The sequence below is a fragment of the Erythranthe guttata genome, chromosome 4, assembly GCF_056151865.1.
Source record: "Erythranthe guttata isolate IM_541 chromosome 4, IM_541, whole genome shotgun sequence".
In the NCBI taxonomy this organism is placed as follows: Eukaryota; Viridiplantae; Streptophyta; class Magnoliopsida; order Lamiales; family Phrymaceae; genus Erythranthe; species Erythranthe guttata.
This window is the reverse complement of record NC_142536.1, coordinates 1,568,927-1,591,200: the sequence shown is the minus strand read 5'-3', so window position 1 is coordinate 1,591,200 and position 22,274 is coordinate 1,568,927. Positions and strand designations below refer to the sequence as shown.

Genomic DNA, 22,274 nt, shown 5'->3' with positions numbered 1-22,274 from the left:
AATAAAGCGTGCATGCATGCATGCACGTCGATCCAAACCACATAATCCAAACTTCACGTACTATATAAAGCCCCGCTAATTATATCTCACAAACACACATTCTTTCTCACTCTCTCTAATTAATCCGTGCTTACACGCATACACAACACGCGCGCGAGAAAATGGCGGCGACCCCCCCAAAGTACGCGTGGCTCCCGCCAAACGTGATACCCGACCAAGCCAACCCAGACTGGATGAACACCGGCGACAACGCGTGGCAGCTGACCGCCGCCACGATGGTGGGCCTACAAAGCATACCGGGCCTCGTGATACTGTACGGCAGCATCGTGAAGAAGAAGTGGGCGGTCAACTCCGCCTTCATGGCGCTCTACGCCTTCGCCGCCGTTCTGATCTGCTGGGTGGGGTGGGCCTACCAGATGTCATTCGGCCGGACTTTCTTGCCCTTCCTCGGAAAAATCGACGACGTTTTGGACCAGCACGTTCTGCTGAAACAGGCGTTTAACGGCGTCAAGTTCCCGAACGCGACGATGATTTATTTCCAGTTCGTGTTTGCGGCGATTACAGTGATACTGATCGCCGGAGCTTTGCTGGGGAGGATGAACTTTATAGCGTGGATGGCTTTTGTGCCGCTGTGGCTCACGTTTTCTTACACTGTGGGCGCCTACAGCATATGGTGCCCCGATGGGTGGCTGTCGAAGATGGGGCTTATTGATTACTCCGGCGGGTTTGTTATTCATCTCTCGTCCGGAGTTGCTGGCTTCACTGCTGCCTACTGGGTAATTTTTTTATTGTTTTAATTCTTAGGGTAAATAGCACTTAAACCCCATTGGTTACAAGGTTTTGCAGATGACCCCCTCTGTTTGTAATATCAGCACACATAACCCCTTTATGGTTTATGGGGTAGTTTCAGTTAGTTTTTCCGTCAAATTTAATCGCGTGTGTCAAACTTCAACGGGTTCATTTGCAAAATCGAAAGCACAAGGGGGTGCTTTGCAAAAAAAAAATACTTTTAACATTTGACACTGGTGATTAAGTTTGACGGAAAAAACTAACAGAAGCTACACCATTAACCACGAGGGGTTAAGTGCTGATATTAAAAGTACTAGGGGTTTAAGTGCTATTTACCATAATTCTTATTAACTGTTTAATTTGGTTAGGGAGGTAGTTAATTGGGAATTTAAATTTGGCCCATCAAGTTGTTAAAACATCACAATTTGTCCACGTCTATGTAAATATTTGCAGGTGGGTCCAAGGACGAAAGAGGATCGGGAAAGATTCCCGCCGAACAACATACTGCTGATGCTCGCCGGAGCAGGTATACTGTGGATGGGTTGGACAGGATTCAACGGCGGGGATCCCTACATGGCCAGCATCGACGCTTCTCTGGCGGTGCTCAACACACACGTGTGCGCCGCTACAAGCTTGCTGACGTGGCTCCTTCTGGACATTCTCTTCTTCGAGAAGCCTTCTGTCATCGGCGCCACTCAGGGCATGATCACCGGCTTAGTCTGCATAACCCCTGCTGCAGGTCAAATTACTTAATTACCCTTTTAAAATATAATTTTTAATAATTAATAATTAATAATAATTGTTGAGAAACGTGCGTACGTACAGGAGTGGTGCAGGGATGGGCGGCGATAATAATGGGGGTATTATCCGGCAGCATTCCATGGTTTACAATGATGGTCCTCCACAAGAAGATATGGCTGCTCAAGCAAGTGGACGACACCATGGCAGTGTTCCACACGCACGCCGTCGCCGGAACCCTAGGAGGCCTCTGCACCGGATTCTTCGCAAACCCTAAGCTCAGCCGCCTCTTCTACCTCGTCGACAGCTGGCAGCACTACGTCGGCCTCGCGTACGGCATCCACGAGGGCAGAGCCGGCGATGGGTTCAAGCAGATGGGTATTCAGATCCTCGGAGTTGTGTTCATCGTCTCGTTAAACGTCGTCGTCACGAGCTTGGTGTGTCTGCTGATCAGGGTTGTGGTCCCGCTCAGGATGTCGGAGGAGGAGCTCAGCGGCGGAGACGACGCCGTGCACGGCGAGGAGGCCTATGCTCTCTGGGGCGACGGCGAGAAGTTTGAGAAGTCGGTGCATAATTCGGTTTATGGTTTTGATCAGGTTGCTGCGGTTTGAGGAAAATTAAATGTTTCTTGGGAATTTTTTTTAAGCTTGATTATTTGTTAGGAACAAAGAATATTTGTGTCTGAATTTGTAAGGGGTTGTAATAAGAATCAGCCAAGAATAAATTTTCGGCCAATACGAAAAAACAATGAGAATCCAAAAGATTAAATAGGGCTCTGCAAATGGTTTATCTAGAAAATTTGGTTTGATTTGTTTTAAATTCCGTCTCACAGTTTTCCGACCGACAATGGTGTTTCTCGGAGTCATAACTTTCTCTTCGGCGATCGGAATTCGATGTTTTAGCTGCCACTGGATTCTTCTCGTCGAGAGCTTTCTTTTGATGGTAATTTCGTACATATTGGAGCTATGAATGTCATTTTGTGGTCGTTTTAGAGTGCACGTCTATTTTGACGATGATTCTTCTGATCGACAATTGTGTTTCTCTTAAAAATATGGATTTATGTAGATGATATCATAATTAAGGAAAAATGAATTTCTAAAAGATGTAAAAAATACAAAATGCAGAACTTTTATTTAATCTTGAAGTAATTGGACTACCAAATTATATTTGTACTCATCTTAACGGGCCTAATTTACCTCATCTAAACGGGCCTAATTGTCCTCATTCAAACGGGCCTAATTGTACTCATCTTAACGGGCTTGGCTCAGTCAAATAGTAATAATAGGCCCGTTCTAGCAAATGCAGATAAAATTGTTTATATCATAAATTAATGGAACACAGAGAATGTATAATAATATATTAAGCAAATGGAATGTAACCTAGGCAATCTTATGGGACCAATTAAATAAAGCTAATTAATAATTAATAGTTAACAATTAAATTAAAAATTGTCAGTAATTTAGTATGAACACTGCCCCAAATTCTGGATAATTGTATTCTGCAACATGGACTGCAATGATACCACTCAACTCCTAAAAAAAATTAAGAAATAAAAAATTGGGTTCTGTTCCTAGAAACTGATATAATAATAATTTAAAAATTTAAAAAAATAAATAAACATATGAAGCCACCGTACGTTATTGCCGTTTGGGCTGCATTGGCCTTTGAACCAATTTTTTTTGAAATATTCAAATTCGCCACTTGCTAATATATTTTCCTTGTTACTATTAAATATATATATATTTTTTTATATATATCCCAAGTCTGGGATTTGTTAAAATATTAATTAAGATTTAAAGAAAGTATAAACTAGATCTTACATATATTTAATATGAAATAGTTTGTACGGATGAAACCTCACACACCTAGCGGTGTCAAATAGTGCGACACATTTTTAAAAAAAATCTTTTGGAGTATAAATAATGGTAACATAATTTAGAATTATTTAAACACATAATTAGTAAAGAATAGAATAAGAGTTGAATAAATCCGAAAAATATTGCTACAAGAAGAGATATAGCAAAAGAGAAGAGGCCATGTGAATGTATGAGAGAAAAGGCCATAGCTTTTGGCAGAGAAAATTACGCGCGCTTCCCAAAGTATATGTATCTATATGTGTGTGTGTGTGTGTGTATATATATTTGATCCGTAGATATAAAGAACAGCATACCGTTCAATTAAACGGTGTTAATGGATGAATAGTCAATTTTTAATTTATTAGTGCTGAAACCTAAGAGGACCGTTAACCACCGCCTTAGCGTACTATTGCTACTGCTATCAATGCCTTGTATTTTATTTATTTATTTTTTTGTCCTCTTTTGCTCCACGTTATCTTTTTTTTTTTTCCTTAATTTTTTAATTTTTATTTAATTTAATTTAATTTAATTATTATGTTTTCATCGCAATCGCTTTGTTCTTGGAGAGATGGGTACGCACCACGAATTTCATTCTTATCCCTTTGCTGCAATCGGTTTTTTCATTAATGGTAATTAAAATCTAAGTTTAATTTTATTTTAAACAAAAAATGCATTATAGTGTGGAAGAGCCAAAGAGAGAGCTTGTTTATAGCAAAAATACAGAAATAAAAAATAATAATTAGATACACACTTACGTAAATTGTAGAATATTTAGATATTCTTAATAAAATAAATAAAATATTTCTATAATACTAAACTCAATATATAGACTAGTTACTTTCGGCTAGCCGTTTTAATTTGCCTGCTAAGGCTAATTAAATAGTACACTATAAATTCTGAAAACATTGCTATGTAAGAATATGTGCTAAAGCTATGTAGGGATGTTTTAAATTCCTCGTGTAGGGATATTCGAAATAAACTTTATGTTATTTGTAATGTACTATAAATCTTTATTCTTTAATTTAAGCCACGTGAACTCACTTTTATTTTGTTTTTTTTACCGTCCAATTATGTTCTCTTTTTGCTTTCATACTAATTATTTGGTTATAATTAATTTATTTACAATTTAAGGCTAGAAGAAGGGGTAATAATGTATCTAAGTGGTAATTGGTAAACGAGGGTTCACGTGATAATAGGTGTTTGGCTTCTCCTTTGTCATGTATTCATCATGTGCATAATCAAATTAATTAAACAATATAAAGATCTATAGACACAATTGCACATGCATGCGATTTTGTAGATGTTACATCAGTTGATATACAACACACGATTTTGAATTATTAATCTATTTACGTGTGTACTTCATGAGTAATTATTTATATAAATTTACGATTCAAAAACCACTCGACGTGCTTGTCAGATGTAACATCTCATAAACCTTATATTTACTTAGAAAATAGTTTGGAAAAAAATAAAAATGTTTATTGCATTGTGAGGCATATGTATTTGTAGGGCTGCAAGTCGGAAGGATCGGATCGGAATTAGCCTTTTCGGAATATTTCCAAAAAAAATCGGAAGTACAAAATCAATTCCAATTCCAATTCCAAAATTTTCGGAATCTAAAAATTCATTCCAATTCCAAAAGGCCCGGAAATTTCGGAATTTCGGAAATTTTTCGGAAATGACATAAGTATTAAAATTTCGAAACTTCGCTGAAAATTTCATAATTTGCTAAAAATAAAAACATCCACGTCGATAAAAATAACTACTAAATTTCAATTCAAAAAATAAATAAAAATAAACCACATCATAATATCCAATAAAACTTCTAGCAAAAATTAAATAAACTCTTCGGCTTTGCACAAGAAATAATAAACGTAAAACTAGGGTTTTACATAAAATAAACTAGGGTTTTTTTAGGTGACATGGCCCATAAAGAATAAATACAACTAAATAATGTAAAATAAGTATATAATATATATATATATATATATATATATATATATATATATATATATATATATATATATATATATATATATATATATATATATATATATATATATATATATATATTACTCAAAGATGTATTTTTTGGAAAAAAAATCGGTTTTTTTCCGGAAAAAAATCGGAATTTTTTCGGAATTAATTTCGGAAATAATCGGATTGGAAATCGGAAATTCCAATTTTTTTTTATATAATTCCAATTCCAATCCAAAAAAATCGGAAAAAATCGGAAACCGGAATTTCGGAAATCGGAATGAAAAAAGTTGTTCCAAAATCGGAACTTTTCGGATCGGAACCGGCGGAAATCGGAATTTCCGTTCCAACTTGCACCCCTATGTATTTGTATATCACATGCACCCCTACTAAGTAAAGTTAATTACGAAATAAAATCCATTTAATGAGGCAATTATGTTTATCCTCTTAATTTGATTTTCAGTGAAGAAAAGGAATAAATTGCAGATAGCATCCTAAAGTATGTCTATATTACAAATATATTCTCTTTTTATTTGTTTAAATTACATTCACCCCTCAAATTAACCATAGTTCAATTTTTATTTTATTTTAATGAAAATCATAAATTATCTAAATTATCACTAATTTCCGTATTTTATGATTTTTCTTTATTAAAAGGAAAAAAAAATATTTTCTTATTAAAGTTCTGACAAATTATTTGTCGGACTCTATCGACACACAATTATTCCATCAACTAAATTTGACTGACATGATCAGAGGTAATGTTAGATTTGTATCTGCCCATTAACAAAACAAACCACACTGCTTCAGACAAAGGCGATAACTAATCACTGTTTAATTCTTTTAATTAATTGCTAATTAGTAGTAAATTGATTTGAATGAAATGGCTGCCAGCAAATTGTGCTTATTAGATTCCCATGTATCGGTTTAATAAAAATAAGGGGTCATTTGATATACACCCCTAGAATGGAAAATATATGAGGATAAGTCCACCCCTAAAATTCTTTCTTTGAGATACACCCCTGGAGAGGTAAAAGTACTATTGTGCCCTTATTTGTAAATTTTAACCAACTGCATTCAGCATTTTCGAACTGCATTCAGCATTGTAGCCAACTGCAGTCCACATTTTTAGATCTGCATTTATCATTTTTTCAGAATTTTTATTAAAGAATTATAAATTTTTATTTTATTATTATTTTTTATTTTTAAATGATTTTTAATTATTTTTTTAATTTTTTAATTTTTTTTAATTTTTAATTTTTTTTGTTTTTTTAAGTTTCTTAATTTTTTTTTAATTTTTTTTTATATTTTTTTTAATTTTTAAAAAATAAATTTTCAATAAGTTTCGTGTACAGAAATTAACTACAGATAACTATACTACAATACATGACTCTATAGTCACGTATAGTTATATATAATCATTTACCTTTTTTTTATTCCAAAATTATATATTGTCCTGTATAGTCGACACCTACCACAATAATCTCAATTTACATCTTGATATTATAAATCAACTTGAACAAATATGGATCGAAATACACAATCACATGCATATGTTGTTCAACAAAGAACAAATCATCATCATCAACTAGTACCGAATAAAAAATTGGAAAAACACAATCATCAACATCATTATACATCAGAAAAAAAAACACATAATTTATATATAACTATATATCGCTACATATTACTACACATAACTATATGTATATGACTACACGTGACTACACATGACTATATGTATATGACTACACGTGACTATATATGACTATATGTATATGACCACACGTGACTATATATGACCACACGTGACTATATATGACTATATGTATATGACCACACGTGACTATATATGACTACATGTATATGACCACATGTGACTATATATGACTACATGTATATGACCACATGTGACTATATATGACTACATGTATATGACCATATGTGACTATATATGACTACGTGTATATGACTACACGTGACTATACGAGAGTATAGTCATATGTAGTGTAGTTTCTATTTCTAGCTTCAAATACCACTTTTCAACACGACAACAACTCCGATCTATCGATCGCAAAAAAACTGTTTTGAATTAACGAAAATTAACGAACTCGCTTCCACTTCTTTCCCCTGTCTCTCTCTAAAATCTCAATTTGAAAGCTCTTCCTCCATTTTCTCTCTCAAGAAAAAAAAATGATGAAAGAAATGTGAATGGGCTACCCGGATTTCACCTACTAAGCCTCTCGGAGCATCTAGAACCAGATCTGAACCCTTCCACGTGGCACACAAGGTTCCATTTGGGGACACTCCTTACGTCCCTGCAAAAAACGTTCAAGTGAGTTTAAAATTTTAATTTATTTATTTACTTTTATTTTATATATTGTTTTGCTAAGATTAATTTCAAAATAATTTGGTTTAAAAAAAAAGAAAAAAAAACTGGTATATATATTCTACCAAAAGGAACATCTTTCATCTCAGTAAAATAGCAAATTCCCACTATTTAAATCAACAATCTCTAAACATGCGATTTTCTTGTTTTTGATAAATTTACTTGATGAAGTCAACTACAAATGACTATATTAGAATACAAGTTCTAGTTACTACATATGGCTACATACTACATATGGCTACAGTTATCTATAGTCATATATAGCTTTATACGGTAACATATAGTCTAGATTAATGTAGACTATACGGTAACACAGTCTAGATTAATGTAGCATGATGCACACATAATCTACTGCCTCAACATGTTGTCGAGCAAGTTATTTCTCCCTTATTTCTTTCATCGACATACAGAAAAGTCTCTGCTACACCAAATGAATCTAGTTAATCAGCACATGAACAGAGCTCTGATTCGACAATTCACAAAAGAGAAAGTGCTCTATAAATGCAGAATGCCTAAATGCAGTTTGATTTGGCAATTTCATCGACTAAGATGTGATTTTATAATTTAATATGTGCACACATAGATTATGTACTTACTGCAAAGGAGAATCGAGAAAATCATTGAGCTGCTTCATGTGCTTCATGTACTGCAAAACAAATTAAATAGAAAAATAAATATCACAAAACAACTATTTAGTTCACAATTAACATCACAATTTCCAATATTATGTTAAATCACCACCAAAATTCAACCATATCAAAAGTAATGGCAACTACCTCCTCATAATCTCAAACGTGATGCTACCAACCCCGTTTTCAGCATTGAAGGCATGAATTTCGATTTCTCTTTCGTCCATTACACACTTTTATTCTCAAACTCAAACCCTAGATCCGTAATTTTTGCTCCGACGGAGAGGAAAGTGGTGTTCCTGGCTATGATCTCATATTAGCGGCGGCGGTTTCCCCTTCCCTGACTTTACCTTCTCATCTAGGGGTGGCGGGCAGTTGACGGTGGAAATAGAGCGGCGCTTGACGGAGGAGGAGCGGCGCTTGGAGGGTGGATCGGAGGAAAGGATGCCGCCATGTCAAATGAGCGAAGGAATCGCTAGATCACATCGCCTGAGGACCGGGTGGCTGGAGATGAGGACGATGGCGGAACAGAACATTTCGAGTGGCGGAAATCCGGAGCGGCGAAGCGGCGGCGGAGAAATGTCAGAACTATATTTAGGGTTTGTATGGCTTCCGCTTCCTCTACTTTGGCCTCGGATCTCGCGGCGGCAACTTCGAGATGGATCGGACGGCGAAGAGAGGCTGAGTGTGAGAGAGCTATAGAAAGGGAAATAATGGGAAGAAGAAGAGAGCATCGTGAGAAAACTCTAGAGAGAGAAAGAGCAGAGGGGGGGCTGGTTGTGGGTTGAAGACGTGGGTGAGTAGAATTGACGCTTATTTTATACGGAAAGGGGTATAATTGGTATTTCATATTGTCCAAGGGGGTCTGCCAAATTAAGATTAAAATTTGGGTTTTTGACTAGAAGAGAAATACTCATAGGACCTATGCTTATATATTTTCAAAACTAGGGGTGTATCTCATATTTTCCCTAAAAATAAATAGTCAAATTTGGACGTATTTCTCCACTGAATCCAATCAGAGCTTCTGTCTTACTTCGTTTGTAAATTAATTTATGAGTAAAAAGCAGTTTGCCCCCTAAATTAAGGGCTGTTTTGCACTTTGCCCCCCAAACAAAAAAAATTTGCACGTTTTTACCTGAACTCGTTAATTCGTTGCACGGTGCCCCCTAAACTCAATTTTCCGGCAATTTTGACCGGAATATTAAAACATGTGCTTTGCACGTGAGATTTTGAGGGGTAAATTCGTCCCTTCACTTGCATCTTTAATATTAAATATAAATAAATATTAAAAAAAAAAAAAGAAGTAGAATAAATAAATAAAGGAAAAAGAATCATCTGAAACCACCGTCATTCTCACCCTTCTTCCTCCACTCATCAATCTTCCCATTCTAGCCTGATTCGCCAAGAATCATCTGAAACCCCCATCAAACTCCACACCACCATTTTCTATGTCATCCTCCCATTCAGAATTAATAATTATTGTTCGAGTTTTCCGTGTTCAATTATCCATCAAACTCACCATGGTCCAGTTCTTCGCCGCGACGCCATCATCTTCGAAGGGTGTTACGAAGAATCAGATCAAACTTACCGGATTAGATCTGGAGAGACCCAAAATTTCGTATCAAATACTGAAATCAAACAAAACCAACAAAAAGGTAGATTATTGATGTGGGTTTTCTCATTACTTGAAGAAAACTCACAGAAAACCCATAAACAAATGTCGATTTGTCCAAGTTAGAACATCTCTTCATGATTTGGTTCAACACCGCTGCTTGGGAATGCTTGTTTGATTTTTTTTATCGCCATTATTTTTTGGTTTGGTTGCGAATTTTTTAAAACCGGACAGAAATTGAAGGACTGTGAAAATGGGGTGGTGGTGGAGACGAGGAGGGAGAGAGAGAGGGGAAAGAAGGAGCCGAATTCCATATTCAATTTTTTGATTTGGTTTTTGATTTGTGATTTAGTATGTATACACGTTTTCTCCATTAATGAACATTTGAAGAAAATTTGTTCAGAAAAATAAAAGGACAGAAGAAGAAGAGAGGAGATGATGGTGTGGGCTTTTTTTTTTTTTTTTTTTTTTTTTGTTTTTTTTAATGATTTATTTGTATTTAATATATAGCAGTTAAGTGGATTGACAAATTTACCCCTCAAAATCTCACGTGCAAAGCACATGTTTTAATATTCCGGTCAAAATTGCCGGAAAATTGAGTTTAGGGGGCACCGTGCAACGAATTAACGAGTTCAGGTAAAAACGTGCAAATTTTTTTTGTTTGGGGGGCAAAATGCAAAACGGCCCTTAATTTAGGGGGCAAACTGCTTTTTACTCTTAATTTATTCATACTTCTTTTTGTAGCACAAATACATAAATATGTTTCAACTTTTATCTCGACTTTGTGAAATTATTATTATTAATATTAATGATTATAATAAATAATAATAATAATCTACAATTGTTTAGTAATGTTTTCATGTGCTAATGTATGCAATAATACCAAAAATTTATTTATACTTACTTCGGGGTTGTGCATAAAAATTAGGATAAATTATGAAAAACTCCTTGAGCTTCGGCTAAATTATGAAAAACACCCTTATCTATCCGTAACTATTAAAATCTCCCGATGTTCGTTTCTGTATTACAACGGCCGCTTACGGTGTGATTTTCGTGGAATCTTTTTTACTTCAGAGAATATAATCCGCGTCTTTTTTGGTAATTACGAATAGGTGGGAGTGTTTTTTGTAATTTAATCTAGTCTGGGGAGGTTATTGTAATTTAGCCTAAAAATGAAAAGAGAGAATAAAGCAAGCGCCAAAAGTGCAGAAATTAATGTAATAATTTAGTTAGGAAAAGAAATCCTGTCTCTTTGAACATGGAATTATAAATTGTTGATTTTTACATAATTAACTACATAACTTTACAATTTTGAAGAGGTTTTAAGTGACAAATAAAAAAAAATAAAAAAAAAATGAATTCCATGGAAAATCCTTATGCATAAAAACCATAATTAAATAGGATTATTTGCACAGTACCAGAGGAAATAGCATTGTTCAAAGTGGTCCAAGTGCTAAACCCTAGGAAAATAAAATGCCCATCTTTGATGATGATTGATTCAGCAGTCCCAAATACATTTAATCCAATCACAAAATTTGTTGTATAAAATATTAAACATAAATAAATAAATTAATTAATAATTAATAAAAACTATAAATTGCAGAAGCAAAGGATTCCTCTGGGCTCTGTTGCTCGGCATGTGGGCTAGGATGGGGCTTGATGTGTACTATATGGCCTTCACAAGTTTAATTGGGCTTTATATACAAGGTGGGCCCCCCCCTGCACAAAAAAATATTTAACAATTTATTATTATTATTTTATTTTAATTTGGTACTTATCTATTAGTTTATAGACTTTTGTCCCCCAAAAGTTTATTTTTACTCACTTTTAGTCCAGATTTTTTTTTACTGTAATAGTACTTCATACATAAAAAATGATTTCAGAAACCATCGCCCATTTGATTTAAAGAATATTATTTCGGTTTGATTTATATATTTCACCCCAGATGATAAGACAATATGTGAAGCATTGCAATAAATATTGTTTACGGTACAAAGGTTTTCATAAGTAAATATTAATAAAGCATTTTATTTCAATTGACACAACATTTCAATGCATGTAAGAGCCCCCTGATTGTCAGATCGAAATGTGGCCTTTAAGAAACTCACATTTATTGTGTTTTTTTTGTTACACAAATGGGAAATTTAACAGTTTCTGTTTACTCCACAATTTTTTTTCATGTCCCCCTAGAAGGAGTACTCATTTTTGTTTTTTTACTCCTGAATCCGGTACAACGAGCAAAGTGATCTTTTTTTTTCCCTCTAGTTACTATGACTTACGATTATTCATAAAAAAAACCTATCGTTTCTGGGTATGAGGGCGAGAGATTTCGACTTTTAGTGCACGAACCAATGAAATTGGTAAAGGTGTTGTGGACATTTGTATTGATTTGGCGGAAAACCTTTATTTTTTGAAAATTACATTCAGACCCTTGTAATTTGTCAATTTCTTACATTCACCCCAATAAAAGGGTATTAATGCAAGAAAGCTACAAATATGGGAAATGGATGTAATTATGAAAAAAACGAGGGGCAATTGTAATTAATTTACCCATTGGATTAATAAAGAAAGAGCACCACTCCACCTTACTTGTTAACCAGAACAGCCAAAAATGGCCGATTCTCCTCTCACATTTATTTCCAAAAAAGCAAGTGAGACAATTAATTCATACAATGTAACTTCAATTACATTGTCAGTCCTCTTATTCATCTTCATCTTCACCTCATCTGCACACAATTAAATACTATATACTTTAAGATATACATTGCAGAATACTATATATTATAAATTTTAACCGAGTGGTTTCATTTTGTAATTTTCATATACAATGTTGACCTTGTTGCATATTATCTTGAGAAAAAAAACAAAATAAAGAGCAAAAATGAGAGAGTTAGAACAAACTCCCAGGAAAAGGCGAGAGAGAGTTGATAACATAAAAATGTGGCATTCCTCGTGAATGGCGTTATTAATAGACTTCCCCCTGAAAGCTGTCATAAATTGCATCCTCATAACTTCATATAACTAATTAATTCTCTCTTTTTACCTGTTTACCAGTAGCGTAACATCATCTGCCCTTGCCTAATATTGTGGCACGTGACCTCTATAATACTTTGGGGGGGCATAATTGTCATTTCAACTGGTTTAATAGGACCGAGTAAAAGTGACCCGCGCGTAAGTTTAGCGAAACCCTACTCCCACTTCTCCCACTATTCTTTCCTTTCCACCTTTAAAAAGAGCAGAAAGCGGGAGTCAGCACATCAAACCAAATATTTTAGAGAGAGAGAGTGAACGGAGAGGAGACTTCACCCGAATGTAAAGTTAACCTAGTGTGTGTGGGTGAGTGTGTGAGAGAGAGAGAGAGAGAGAAAAAAAAAGTAAGTTACCGGGATATCGACGAGGGTGGCCGGAAAATGTCGACGGGGTTGGTGAAGGAGCAGAATTTGGAGAAGCAGATTGAGAAACAAATGGGCGGCTGCATGGCTGGTTTTCTGCATCTCTTTGATCGCCACCAGATTGTGACCGGGAAACGCCTCTATTCCGCCAAGCGCCTCCCTCCTTCACCTGTAAGTTCCAATTATATGTATTTCCGTCTGATAAAAATTAACTCAAACTTTCACGCTACTCACAATAATCTTTTCATCATTTTAGATGTATGATACAACGTCGGAGTCGGAGAGGTCAGCTCCCCCATCGCCGGCGATTTCGAGGGAATTCGGAAATCCAAAGCAGGTGCAGAGTCCGGAGAGGCCGAACCACCCGCCGCCGCCGGAGGTCCGGTTACCATTGTCGGCGACTAAACCACCTCTTAATTTCCCAACAATGGAATTGAACGAAGGGACCAGGTCACCATGGAAGTTCTGCAAAGAAGCTCCGCGATTGTCGCTGGACAGCAGAGCGACTACCGACGCAAAAGGAGGCCTCCACCCCAAGGAAATCCGCACAGGCGCATCCATTCTATCCGCCGCCGGTCGGTGCGACAGTATCGCGAGCGACGCTACCGATGAAAGCCAACACCACCGTTCCCCCAGTGTTATTGCCCGGCTCATGGGCCTGGAGCCGTTGCCGGATTCATCCACCTCCGAACCGGAAAATAAGCCACAGCTTCAGAGATCCGCTTCCGAATCGAGAGTCTCCAGAGATCTATTTCACTCTCGGCTCACCGCCGACGGCGGCAATTTCTCTTCAAAACAGCCGACACAGCCGCAACCGTCGCCGTTCAACAATGTCCTGAAAGATGCAGATCCAAGGAATCAGAACAGGGGTGAACCGCCTAAAGGCTTGCACAACAGAGGCGGTTTTAATTCTTCGTCGCCGTGGAAATCGCCGCAGCACCGGAAAAGCTTCTTCGATTCAGGGGATTTTTTCCCCGAACAAAAGCAGACGGTATCAATCTACGGCGAGATTGAGAACAGACTGAAAATGAGGGGAATCGACGAGCCGTGTCGAGATTTAGATACATTGAGGCAAATCCTCGAAGCGCTGCAGCTCAAGGGACTGCTACATTCACGGAAACCGCCGGCGCAAAATCAGGCCGGCCACCGGAACTTCGTGTACGACGACTCACCAATCGTCGTGATGAAACCCTCGCATCTGAACAATTCGACGCCGATTAACCGGAGGACGGGAAACGTAAATGATTATCCTCCGTCGTATGGTGGAAATCAAACCCGTGGCGTCCGTCGGAACTACAGCCTCGCCGGAGAACATTCGCCGTCTGTGAGTCCGCGGCGTGAACGGAATGTCCAGAGTCCGATTCGAACGGGTCGGAGCCCGAGCCCGGCGACGACGACCCGATCCGAAGGAAATGTGATTGGGAGGCGGTCAAACTCACTGGTGAAGCCTAAACCATTGAGCATCGAAACACAGAGGAGAACAAACGAGTCAGCAGAAAACCGGAGAGTCTCTCCGGTTCATTCGCCAAAGCTGAACCCTAGAAGAACCGGACAGGATCCAACGGTCAACAACCGATCGCCAAGGAGCAAGAAATCAACGGCCGGTATTCATCAGAAAGAGAAGACCACGACTGCCGCCGCCGCAGAGGATGAATCCTCATCCATTTCTGGAAGCAGCAGCATCACTACATCCACTGATACAGAGGTAACCCGCTAATTAATTAATTAATTGTGGTCCGTTTGTTGATTAATTAATTAGAAATTTAATTAGTCAGCTAATCACTCTTAATTATGGCAAATCCAGAGATGTAAGACGGAGGATTACAAAGAGGGGAGGAATTTATTAGAGAGGTGTGATAAGCTGCTTCACAGCATAGCGGAAATGAACGCCGTTGATATGCAACCAAGCCCCGTGTCAGTACTGGATTCGTCCTTCTACAAGGACGAGTCATCAACCCCGTCACCTGTTACCACAAGACGTAACATTGACTTCAAAGGTACAATTTTAATCCTGTCAGAATAAATAAATTAATTATTTTCATATCATACATTATTACTTAATATTTAATATAATCTCAATATTATATTTAAAGAAAATATTTGATTGGAGGAGAAGTAGAGTAGGGGTAGTCACGTGGGGTGGACCGTGCCTTATTATGAGTAATCGCCTTCGTCCTCATCTGTGTCCAAATGTTTGAATTCATTGATGGAAACTGTTGTTGGAAAATGTAACTATGTAAAAATGACTTATATCTTGGTTTAGATTTTAGGACAAATTATCGGCCGGCCCTGAGGTATAGTCAAATTATGAAAAAAAACTTTTTTTATTTGGGTAATTACAGTCATCACCATTGTTTTAAATATTTTTTTCATAAAATTTATGTAATTCGGCTATTTACCGAACTAAATTGTATATTTAGTTCGGTAACGGTATGAAATATTGGCTTTCCGAAATTTTGGTTCGGTTTTAATATTCCTAAATTTACCTCTGAAAGGGTCTTTTCGTAAGATAATAACATAGTTGAGGAGTGACTGTAATTATCCAAACAGGAGGGGTTTTCATAATTTGACCGTAAATCAGGGGAGGCCGTAATTTTCCCTAAATTTTAAATTATTCTTTTTTATTTATTTATTTTTCGAGGCTTAACTTTTAAAAAATAGTGCAATTACACCCCAACTAAAAATGCAGATTATTAATGAGATAGTATATGCATTTCTGGCAAGAAAAACTTTTTCCATAAATTGTCTGAAAAGTGTTATGTGGATGTGGAACAAAATCTGATCCAAATAAACAGTGAAATTGCTTATGAATGTGGCACTAGTGACCACAAACACCTATCAATTGTGGTCCTTTTAGCTGATGGTGCAAAACTTATTATTTGTCAATTAAACCTCAATAAGAACCATATTCTATGAAGGTGGTAGGGTGTTTTTAGTTTGTTATTTTGTGAAGACATTTCCTGCCTACGAAAACGATAGTAGAATAGATACCGCTTTTTTTTCGATTTTCGGAGCTGCATATGTCGATTTTATTTGTCACTTGATTTTTATCTGCAGACACCATGTGAAATCATTAATTCAGTAGCCCCTGTTTCAGAAATTGCTTCTGCATTATTATTATTATTATTAATCATGGTTCTTGATTGTATTTTTTTATTTAAAAAAAAAACAGATCAATGTGGTGAATTTGATGATGAGATTTGGAGCCCGGCTAAAGACAAGTTATCATCATCATCGAACGACTGTGACTATGTCTACATTTCAGACATCATAAGAGCATCACATTGTCTACCAGAGGACAGTGATGTCTTTTCGCTACTAGAGAAGCAGCAATACCTCAACGGAAACGATACTTCGAAAGTTTCGAAGCTTAAGAGAAAGCTTATTTTCGATACGGTCGACGAAATCCTCGATAGGAAAAGACGGTTGCCTCCTTGGAAGGTCAACCACAGCATTAGAAAGTCAACCCTCGACAATGTGTGGACGGAGTATCAAAGGATTCGAGAGCACGAAACTGTTGAAGAAGATTTGTTCGAGACCATTTGTGGGATTCTACGGAAAGACTTAGCTAGCGACGCGATCAATGGCTGGGATGATTTCCCGATCGAAATGTCCGAGGCTGTTCTTGATATCGAACGGCTGATATTTAAGGATTTAATCAGTGAGAACATTCGAGATCTAGCGGCACTAGCATCATCAAGAAGAAGTAAATTACTGTCATCAGTGATTCCTAGGAGGAAGTTGGTTTTCTAAATTTTACTAATTTTTTTTTTTTCTTCTTTCTTTAAAAACAGAGCATCAGTGGTATGAATTATTGTGATTTTCACATGCTTTTGTCTATGTTCTGATTTTATTTTTATTTTTTTAGTTTTCCCCCTTGGTTAAATGCTGATTACTAGGGAACATTGCTAACGGTCACTTTATCTTGCAAGCTGTAAAAATAAAAATAAAAATAAAAATAAAAATAAAAATAAATAAAATAAAAAAAGGGAAAAAAGAAGAAAGCAAGAATCGAGGAACTTTATCTTTCTGTGAAAGTGCATGTGTGGTGTTGTTGTGTTGCTCGCGGGCTATAATGAGCTGCTGTCATGTGATTTACATTTTTTGGGTGTTGTAACTTTATTCCTATTTCAAGAAAAAATAATAAATTATGTTAATTTCTTTGGTTTAATGTTTAATTTAATAAATATTTAAGATTGTTTGTTATTCAGAAAAGCATGTGGCTCTGAAAGCTATAATAATAACCGGTGAAGTAGGATTTACTAATTTGTTGAAGACCGTTGACCGGTAATCATCAAAATTTGGCAACTTGCAATTAAGATCTTCTTCGCCATGATTGTAATTCTGACTACACTATCCCACATTCATGTACTTGATTCCAACTTCCCTCCACATTATTTACTCTTGTTTATTTAAATTAAAAAAAAATTGGATATATATAAATTCGAAGTTGTGAAATTTAAAGGTACTGCAGGATCGATCTTTTCATTTTAATGCTTCTGATAAATTTGTGCTCTTCTGGATCGCAATCAATTATTGTTTGCAGTGCAATACATGTATGTAGCATATTCCAATTTTATTCTACTTCTGAAAATCTGATTCTTAAAAGATTAACACTATCTATATTCAGTATATTTACATCTGAGTTTAACACTGTAAATTAGAGGTAAGATCAATCATACTGATCGACTGTTGTTATAATCCGCTAATTGGGAAGAAAAATCGAATACCAAAATTAAAAGAAATTAAAAAAAAAAAAAACTATTGGAGATAGAAATGGACCTACATAATAATCTGATGGAAAAGACTGAAGAAAAATGGGGCTACCATGTGAAGAAAAAAAATAGAGCTCATAAATAGTGGGAGGAATCTATGAACACTTTTCAGCTGCTAATGATACTACTTGACAAGCTGATTGAACCATGCCAAATTATGAGAATATAAACTTTAATACTTTGAATTAAATATATAATTTTATTTCTTAATTTTAGTATTTCCTAAAGAATAAACTTGAATACCTATGTTTTAATCATTGCTTCATTGGATAATTGGTACCCAAGAAAAGGCTAAAAGATAAGGTGACGAGGCATATTATGTAGAGGTGTCAATCGGGATTTTAAGATTAGAAGCTCAAACTCACATTCTATTCAGCTTAGTAACTCGATTAATATGGGGCTTCGGGTTTAAGTTGGGTTCTAATTGCACTTAAAACACTATATTTTTAAAGAATTACTTGTACAAAATACATGTTAATAAATATGTCGAGTAATAAATTTAATAAATATTAAAATTTCTTATTCAACGGAACTATATTCGCGTTAAACCATAGTATGCTCAAACTCGAGTTTGATAAAATATCCCAAACTCGGCCCGGCCCGGACCGCCCGGCGGCTCATTCGGGCTTCGGGCCGAACAATTGGACTCTCTCTCTCTCTCAAAAACTGAAATCAAAATGCTTCCAAAGATAGCCGCAGTTTCTCGAAAAAGGCCAGGCATTTAGTCCATGCATTCCTAATGAGCACAACCTTAATTATGTGTGTGTATTTTATTACATTATTGGTGGTGAATTTTCTGTTATGAAATTACATAAAAAAGAAATATTGATAGGATTGGGGTAACAGTAAATTAACATGGAGTAGCTTATAAATAAATGGAGTGGTGAAAAAGGAAAAAGGGGTTTGGATCTTTATCCAGAAGTGGATGAACAAAGGAATCTGGCTTTGTGGTACAGTGAACAAAATTTGGAGGATCTTATTATATTGTTTTTTTATTTATTTGTTTTTATTCTCATATTATTCTGATTTTAGTTACTTTATTTATTTATATGTTGAAGTGATTGGCCTTTTTGTGTGTGTGTTAGAAAAGAATATATTTGCAGTTCAAAGTTTGTGGTTTAGGGGAACTGTGTCTGTGATACTGTTTCCTCTCTCATATCTTGACTACATTTTTTTCAGTGCCATTTCTTCATTTTCTTTTTTTGCAAATCGATCCCTAGATTATCTACGGCTGTGAGATGCACTCCCTCAATTTTACATTTTGTGTAATTTAAAATTTCCACACTTATTTAAAAGAAATGGTTTTCAAATAAATCTTAAGGTTTAGACCCGACCCAGAAATTTAACGGGTTGGGTCACATCGTGAAGCCTATTTTGTAGCCTACAAAATTGAAGGCCCATTACTTCTCCAATCAAGAGCAAAATACAAACCTATTTATATATTAGAACGGCCCATTATTTTCTTGATCCATTCTAAAGAGCCCACAAAACTCCGATGTATCGCATTATATATACACTAATAATTTTTTTCCCGTGCGATGCACGATTAACATTTTAAAAGTAAAATGTAGGCCATTTTCTTCAAGGTTGAACCACGTAAACATGTCTTCTCATTTCCATGCTTTCGTATTCCGGTTTTAGGGTTTTCCGTGTACGGTAATTTTTTAATCGATTGAGTACTGTGTGAGCTGAAGTGTTTATAGATATCTTTAATCGAATTTGGTAATTGTACAACAATATATATATATATATATATATATATATATATATATATATATATATATATATATATATATATATATATATATATATATATATATAATGAGGTAGGATATGAAGTGGGAAACACTGTGAAAGGTTCCCCTTTAATTTGTTGTCCAAACGAAACCCTACATTCAAAATTGAGTCAAACCACTTTTGTAGGCAAAGGGGCAACACCACTAACTTTCAATAATAACCTCATCATCATTTTAATTACTTGTCAACCTCCCAATTTTAGTCTATGCTTCCATCAAGTACTAATTATCAAATTAAAGACATATATTTATATTATATATAAATATATCCTGCAATAATCAAATGTCCAGTTGTACTTGTGACCAATGAAAATAGAATATCATATATTAGTCTGTGCAGTTCTTGTGGTTTCTTTTGATTGTGGCCTTACCTGCATTCATCATATTACAATTCAACAATGAATTAATACCTATAATATGTATCTAGCTATATATAATTGTGTGTATGTATGTATATAAGCGATGAAGATCGAGAAACATTAATAAGTTTACGTACATTGCTTGTAACACGGCTGAGCGAAGGCTGGATCTAAGGATTGCGGTGGAGGCTCCTCTCCGAATATCATTTCGCAGCTCATATCATCAAAATCTGCAAATACCATTAGAAATAAAAATAAATACAAAATTAAAAGTAATTAAATCAGTACGTAAATAGGTATGTATGTATGTATGTATATACGAAGAGTGCTTAATTAGCTTACTAGGGACCATGTTAACCGGCACTCCGACGAATTCTTTAATGAAAGCTTGAGACGGCATCTTGCAAAGATTTGTGCACATTCCTACACAATTTGTCCCCTCCAAAAACCTCAACAATTTTTTTTTTTATTATATTCAAAATCACACAATAATTAATTCATTTTGCTCATCATTAAATAAAGTTCTAATAGTACAAAGAAAAATAATAGATATGCATACCTGCATTTTGGTATGTGCACAACATTTTTCTCTATTCTTCCTTCAAACTCCGACTCTTTCACCTAATTACAACGAAATCAAACACGAACCATGTCAAATTCTCGGTTTTAATTAAGTTGCATTTTTGAATTGACGTTTCTTATTGTAAATAATAATACCTGGCAGGGACCAACAAGCCAAGCAAAGAAAATAGTGGTGAAGGCGGCGAAGAATTCTCTTGAAAATTTAGATGGCGGCAGCAGTTTCTTCATCTGATCATAATAATTCACAACAATCAATATTCCCATTTTTAATTAAATTAGTACAAAATATAATACTTTTTCCTTTTATATATGCATGACTTTTCGAATTCTATGATCTATGTTTTCAAATGGCACTGATTTTATTTTAATGTAATGATTAAATTAAATATGACAGCACAGCAAATACTAAAATAGAAAAGTTAATGAATTTTCAGAATGGATATATTTATGAAGAAAAAAGAATTTCAAGAAATTAAATTAAAAAAAAAAAAAAAAGAATTAACTTACCAATGAAAGAATAGGCTTAGGATATGCATCAAGAGTTTGCATAACAACTTCTCTTTGTTTGATTGGGCTGAACTTCTGCGACGCCATCGTTGCTGCTTCGATCAGCCCTTCGTACCCGCTCTTTTCGCTTTTAAACCCTGTTCATACACACACACACACACACGTGTTAGTATCTGTGTTTTTTTTTTTTTTTGGAATCTGCTAAATATATATATGTATGACCTGTGGAAGCTTGTAAGGCGTTGGAGAGATGGTTAATGGCAAGACGATCGAACCAGTTATCGTTGTAAACAGTTTTGGGCGGTTCAGATATAATTTCTAAACTCTTGTTGTTGTCTGCTAGTACTGACTGAACGAACGGTGGCGATCGTCTCTTATTCTGCATGCCGATTCTCCGCGGATTGATCTGAAGCGGCGGCGGAAAGAGGCTGCTCTGCACTAGCGTCGCAGCCATCATTGGGGCAACGCCGGCGCGGTGGAGAGAGAGAGAGAGAGAGAGAGAGAGAGAGAGAGAGAGAGAGAGAGAGAGAGAGAGAGAGAGAGAGAGAGAGAGAGAGAGAGAGAGAGAGAGAGAGAGAGAGAGAGAGAGAGAGAAGAGAGTGTGTTGTGTGTGTGTGTGTGAGAGACTAAAACAACAAAAGAGTGTGAGACGGCATATTTAAGCCCAATGCCTTGCTCAAATAAATTGGAATATCCATCCTCACACAGTTCACGCATTAATGTTAGTTTTTAAATGCTTTTTTCCTTTTCTTATTTTCAGTTTTAATTGGCTGACTCAGAGTCCAGGAAATATTCTTACATTTGTCCAGAGATGCCTCTTTGTCAGCTAGCTAAATAGCAAATGATTATGAGGACATTTATTTCAAATTT

At 35.8% G+C, this 22,274-nt stretch overlaps 3 protein-coding genes and 4 long non-coding RNA genes across 7 annotated transcripts; 3 read left to right on the top strand and 4 right to left on the bottom strand.

The window, feature by feature from the left end:
* The first annotated feature begins 164 nt into the window (after positions 1 to 164).
* On the top strand, positions 165 to 2,323 carry LOC105952903 (ammonium transporter 2 member 5). The gene is made up of 3 exons (XM_012976497.2): positions 165 to 776; positions 1,243 to 1,528; positions 1,615 to 2,323. The coding sequence occupies exons 1-3, from the start codon at positions 234 to 236 to the stop codon at positions 2,136 to 2,138; spliced, it is 1,353 nt and encodes a 450-aa protein (XP_012831951.2). The 5' UTR covers positions 165 to 233; the 3' UTR covers positions 2,139 to 2,323.
* A 4,993-nt stretch (positions 2,324 to 7,316) lies between these two features.
* Positions 7,317 to 9,199, bottom strand: LOC105972910 (uncharacterized). The gene is made up of 3 exons (XR_001174205.2): positions 8,529 to 9,199; positions 8,349 to 8,398; positions 7,317 to 7,681 (listed from the first exon to the last, which is right to left on the bottom strand). It is a non-coding gene; the product is annotated as an uncharacterized LOC105972910 (long non-coding RNA).
* A 310-nt stretch (positions 9,200 to 9,509) lies between these two features.
* LOC148770886 (uncharacterized) lies at positions 9,510 to 10,337 on the bottom strand. Its single transcript, XR_016030677.1, has 2 exons — positions 10,067 to 10,337; positions 9,510 to 9,979 (listed from the first exon to the last, which is right to left on the bottom strand). It is a non-coding gene; the product is annotated as an uncharacterized LOC148770886 (long non-coding RNA).
* On the top strand, positions 10,128 to 10,636 carry LOC148770885 (uncharacterized). The gene is made up of 2 exons (XR_016030678.1): positions 10,128 to 10,251; positions 10,297 to 10,636. It is a non-coding gene; the product is annotated as an uncharacterized LOC148770885 (long non-coding RNA).
* A 1,714-nt stretch (positions 10,637 to 12,350) lies between these two features.
* On the bottom strand, positions 12,351 to 13,517 carry LOC148770884 (uncharacterized). Its single transcript, XR_016030682.1, has 3 exons — positions 13,377 to 13,517; positions 13,037 to 13,217; positions 12,351 to 12,719 (listed from the first exon to the last, which is right to left on the bottom strand). It is a non-coding gene; the product is annotated as an uncharacterized LOC148770884 (long non-coding RNA).
* Positions 13,184 to 17,211, top strand: TRM5 (zinc finger CCCH domain protein). The gene is made up of 4 exons (XM_088816277.1): positions 13,184 to 13,556; positions 13,642 to 15,090; positions 15,190 to 15,382; positions 16,558 to 17,211. Exons 1-4 carry the CDS (start codon positions 13,404 to 13,406, stop codon positions 17,136 to 17,138), a joined length of 2,376 nt encoding a protein of 791 aa, XP_088672403.1. The 5' UTR covers positions 13,184 to 13,403; the 3' UTR covers positions 17,139 to 17,211.
* A 2,776-nt stretch (positions 17,212 to 19,987) lies between these two features.
* On the bottom strand, positions 19,988 to 21,929 carry D27 (beta-carotene isomerase D27-like protein). The gene is made up of 7 exons (XM_012981705.2): positions 21,627 to 21,929; positions 21,405 to 21,541; positions 21,033 to 21,125; positions 20,875 to 20,936; positions 20,658 to 20,764; positions 20,453 to 20,545; positions 19,988 to 20,327 (listed from the first exon to the last, which is right to left on the bottom strand). The coding sequence occupies exons 1-7, from the start codon at positions 21,859 to 21,861 to the stop codon at positions 20,284 to 20,286; spliced, it is 771 nt and encodes a 256-aa protein (XP_012837159.1). The 5' UTR covers positions 21,862 to 21,929; the 3' UTR covers positions 19,988 to 20,283.
* Positions 21,930 to 22,274: the final 345 nt, after the last annotated feature.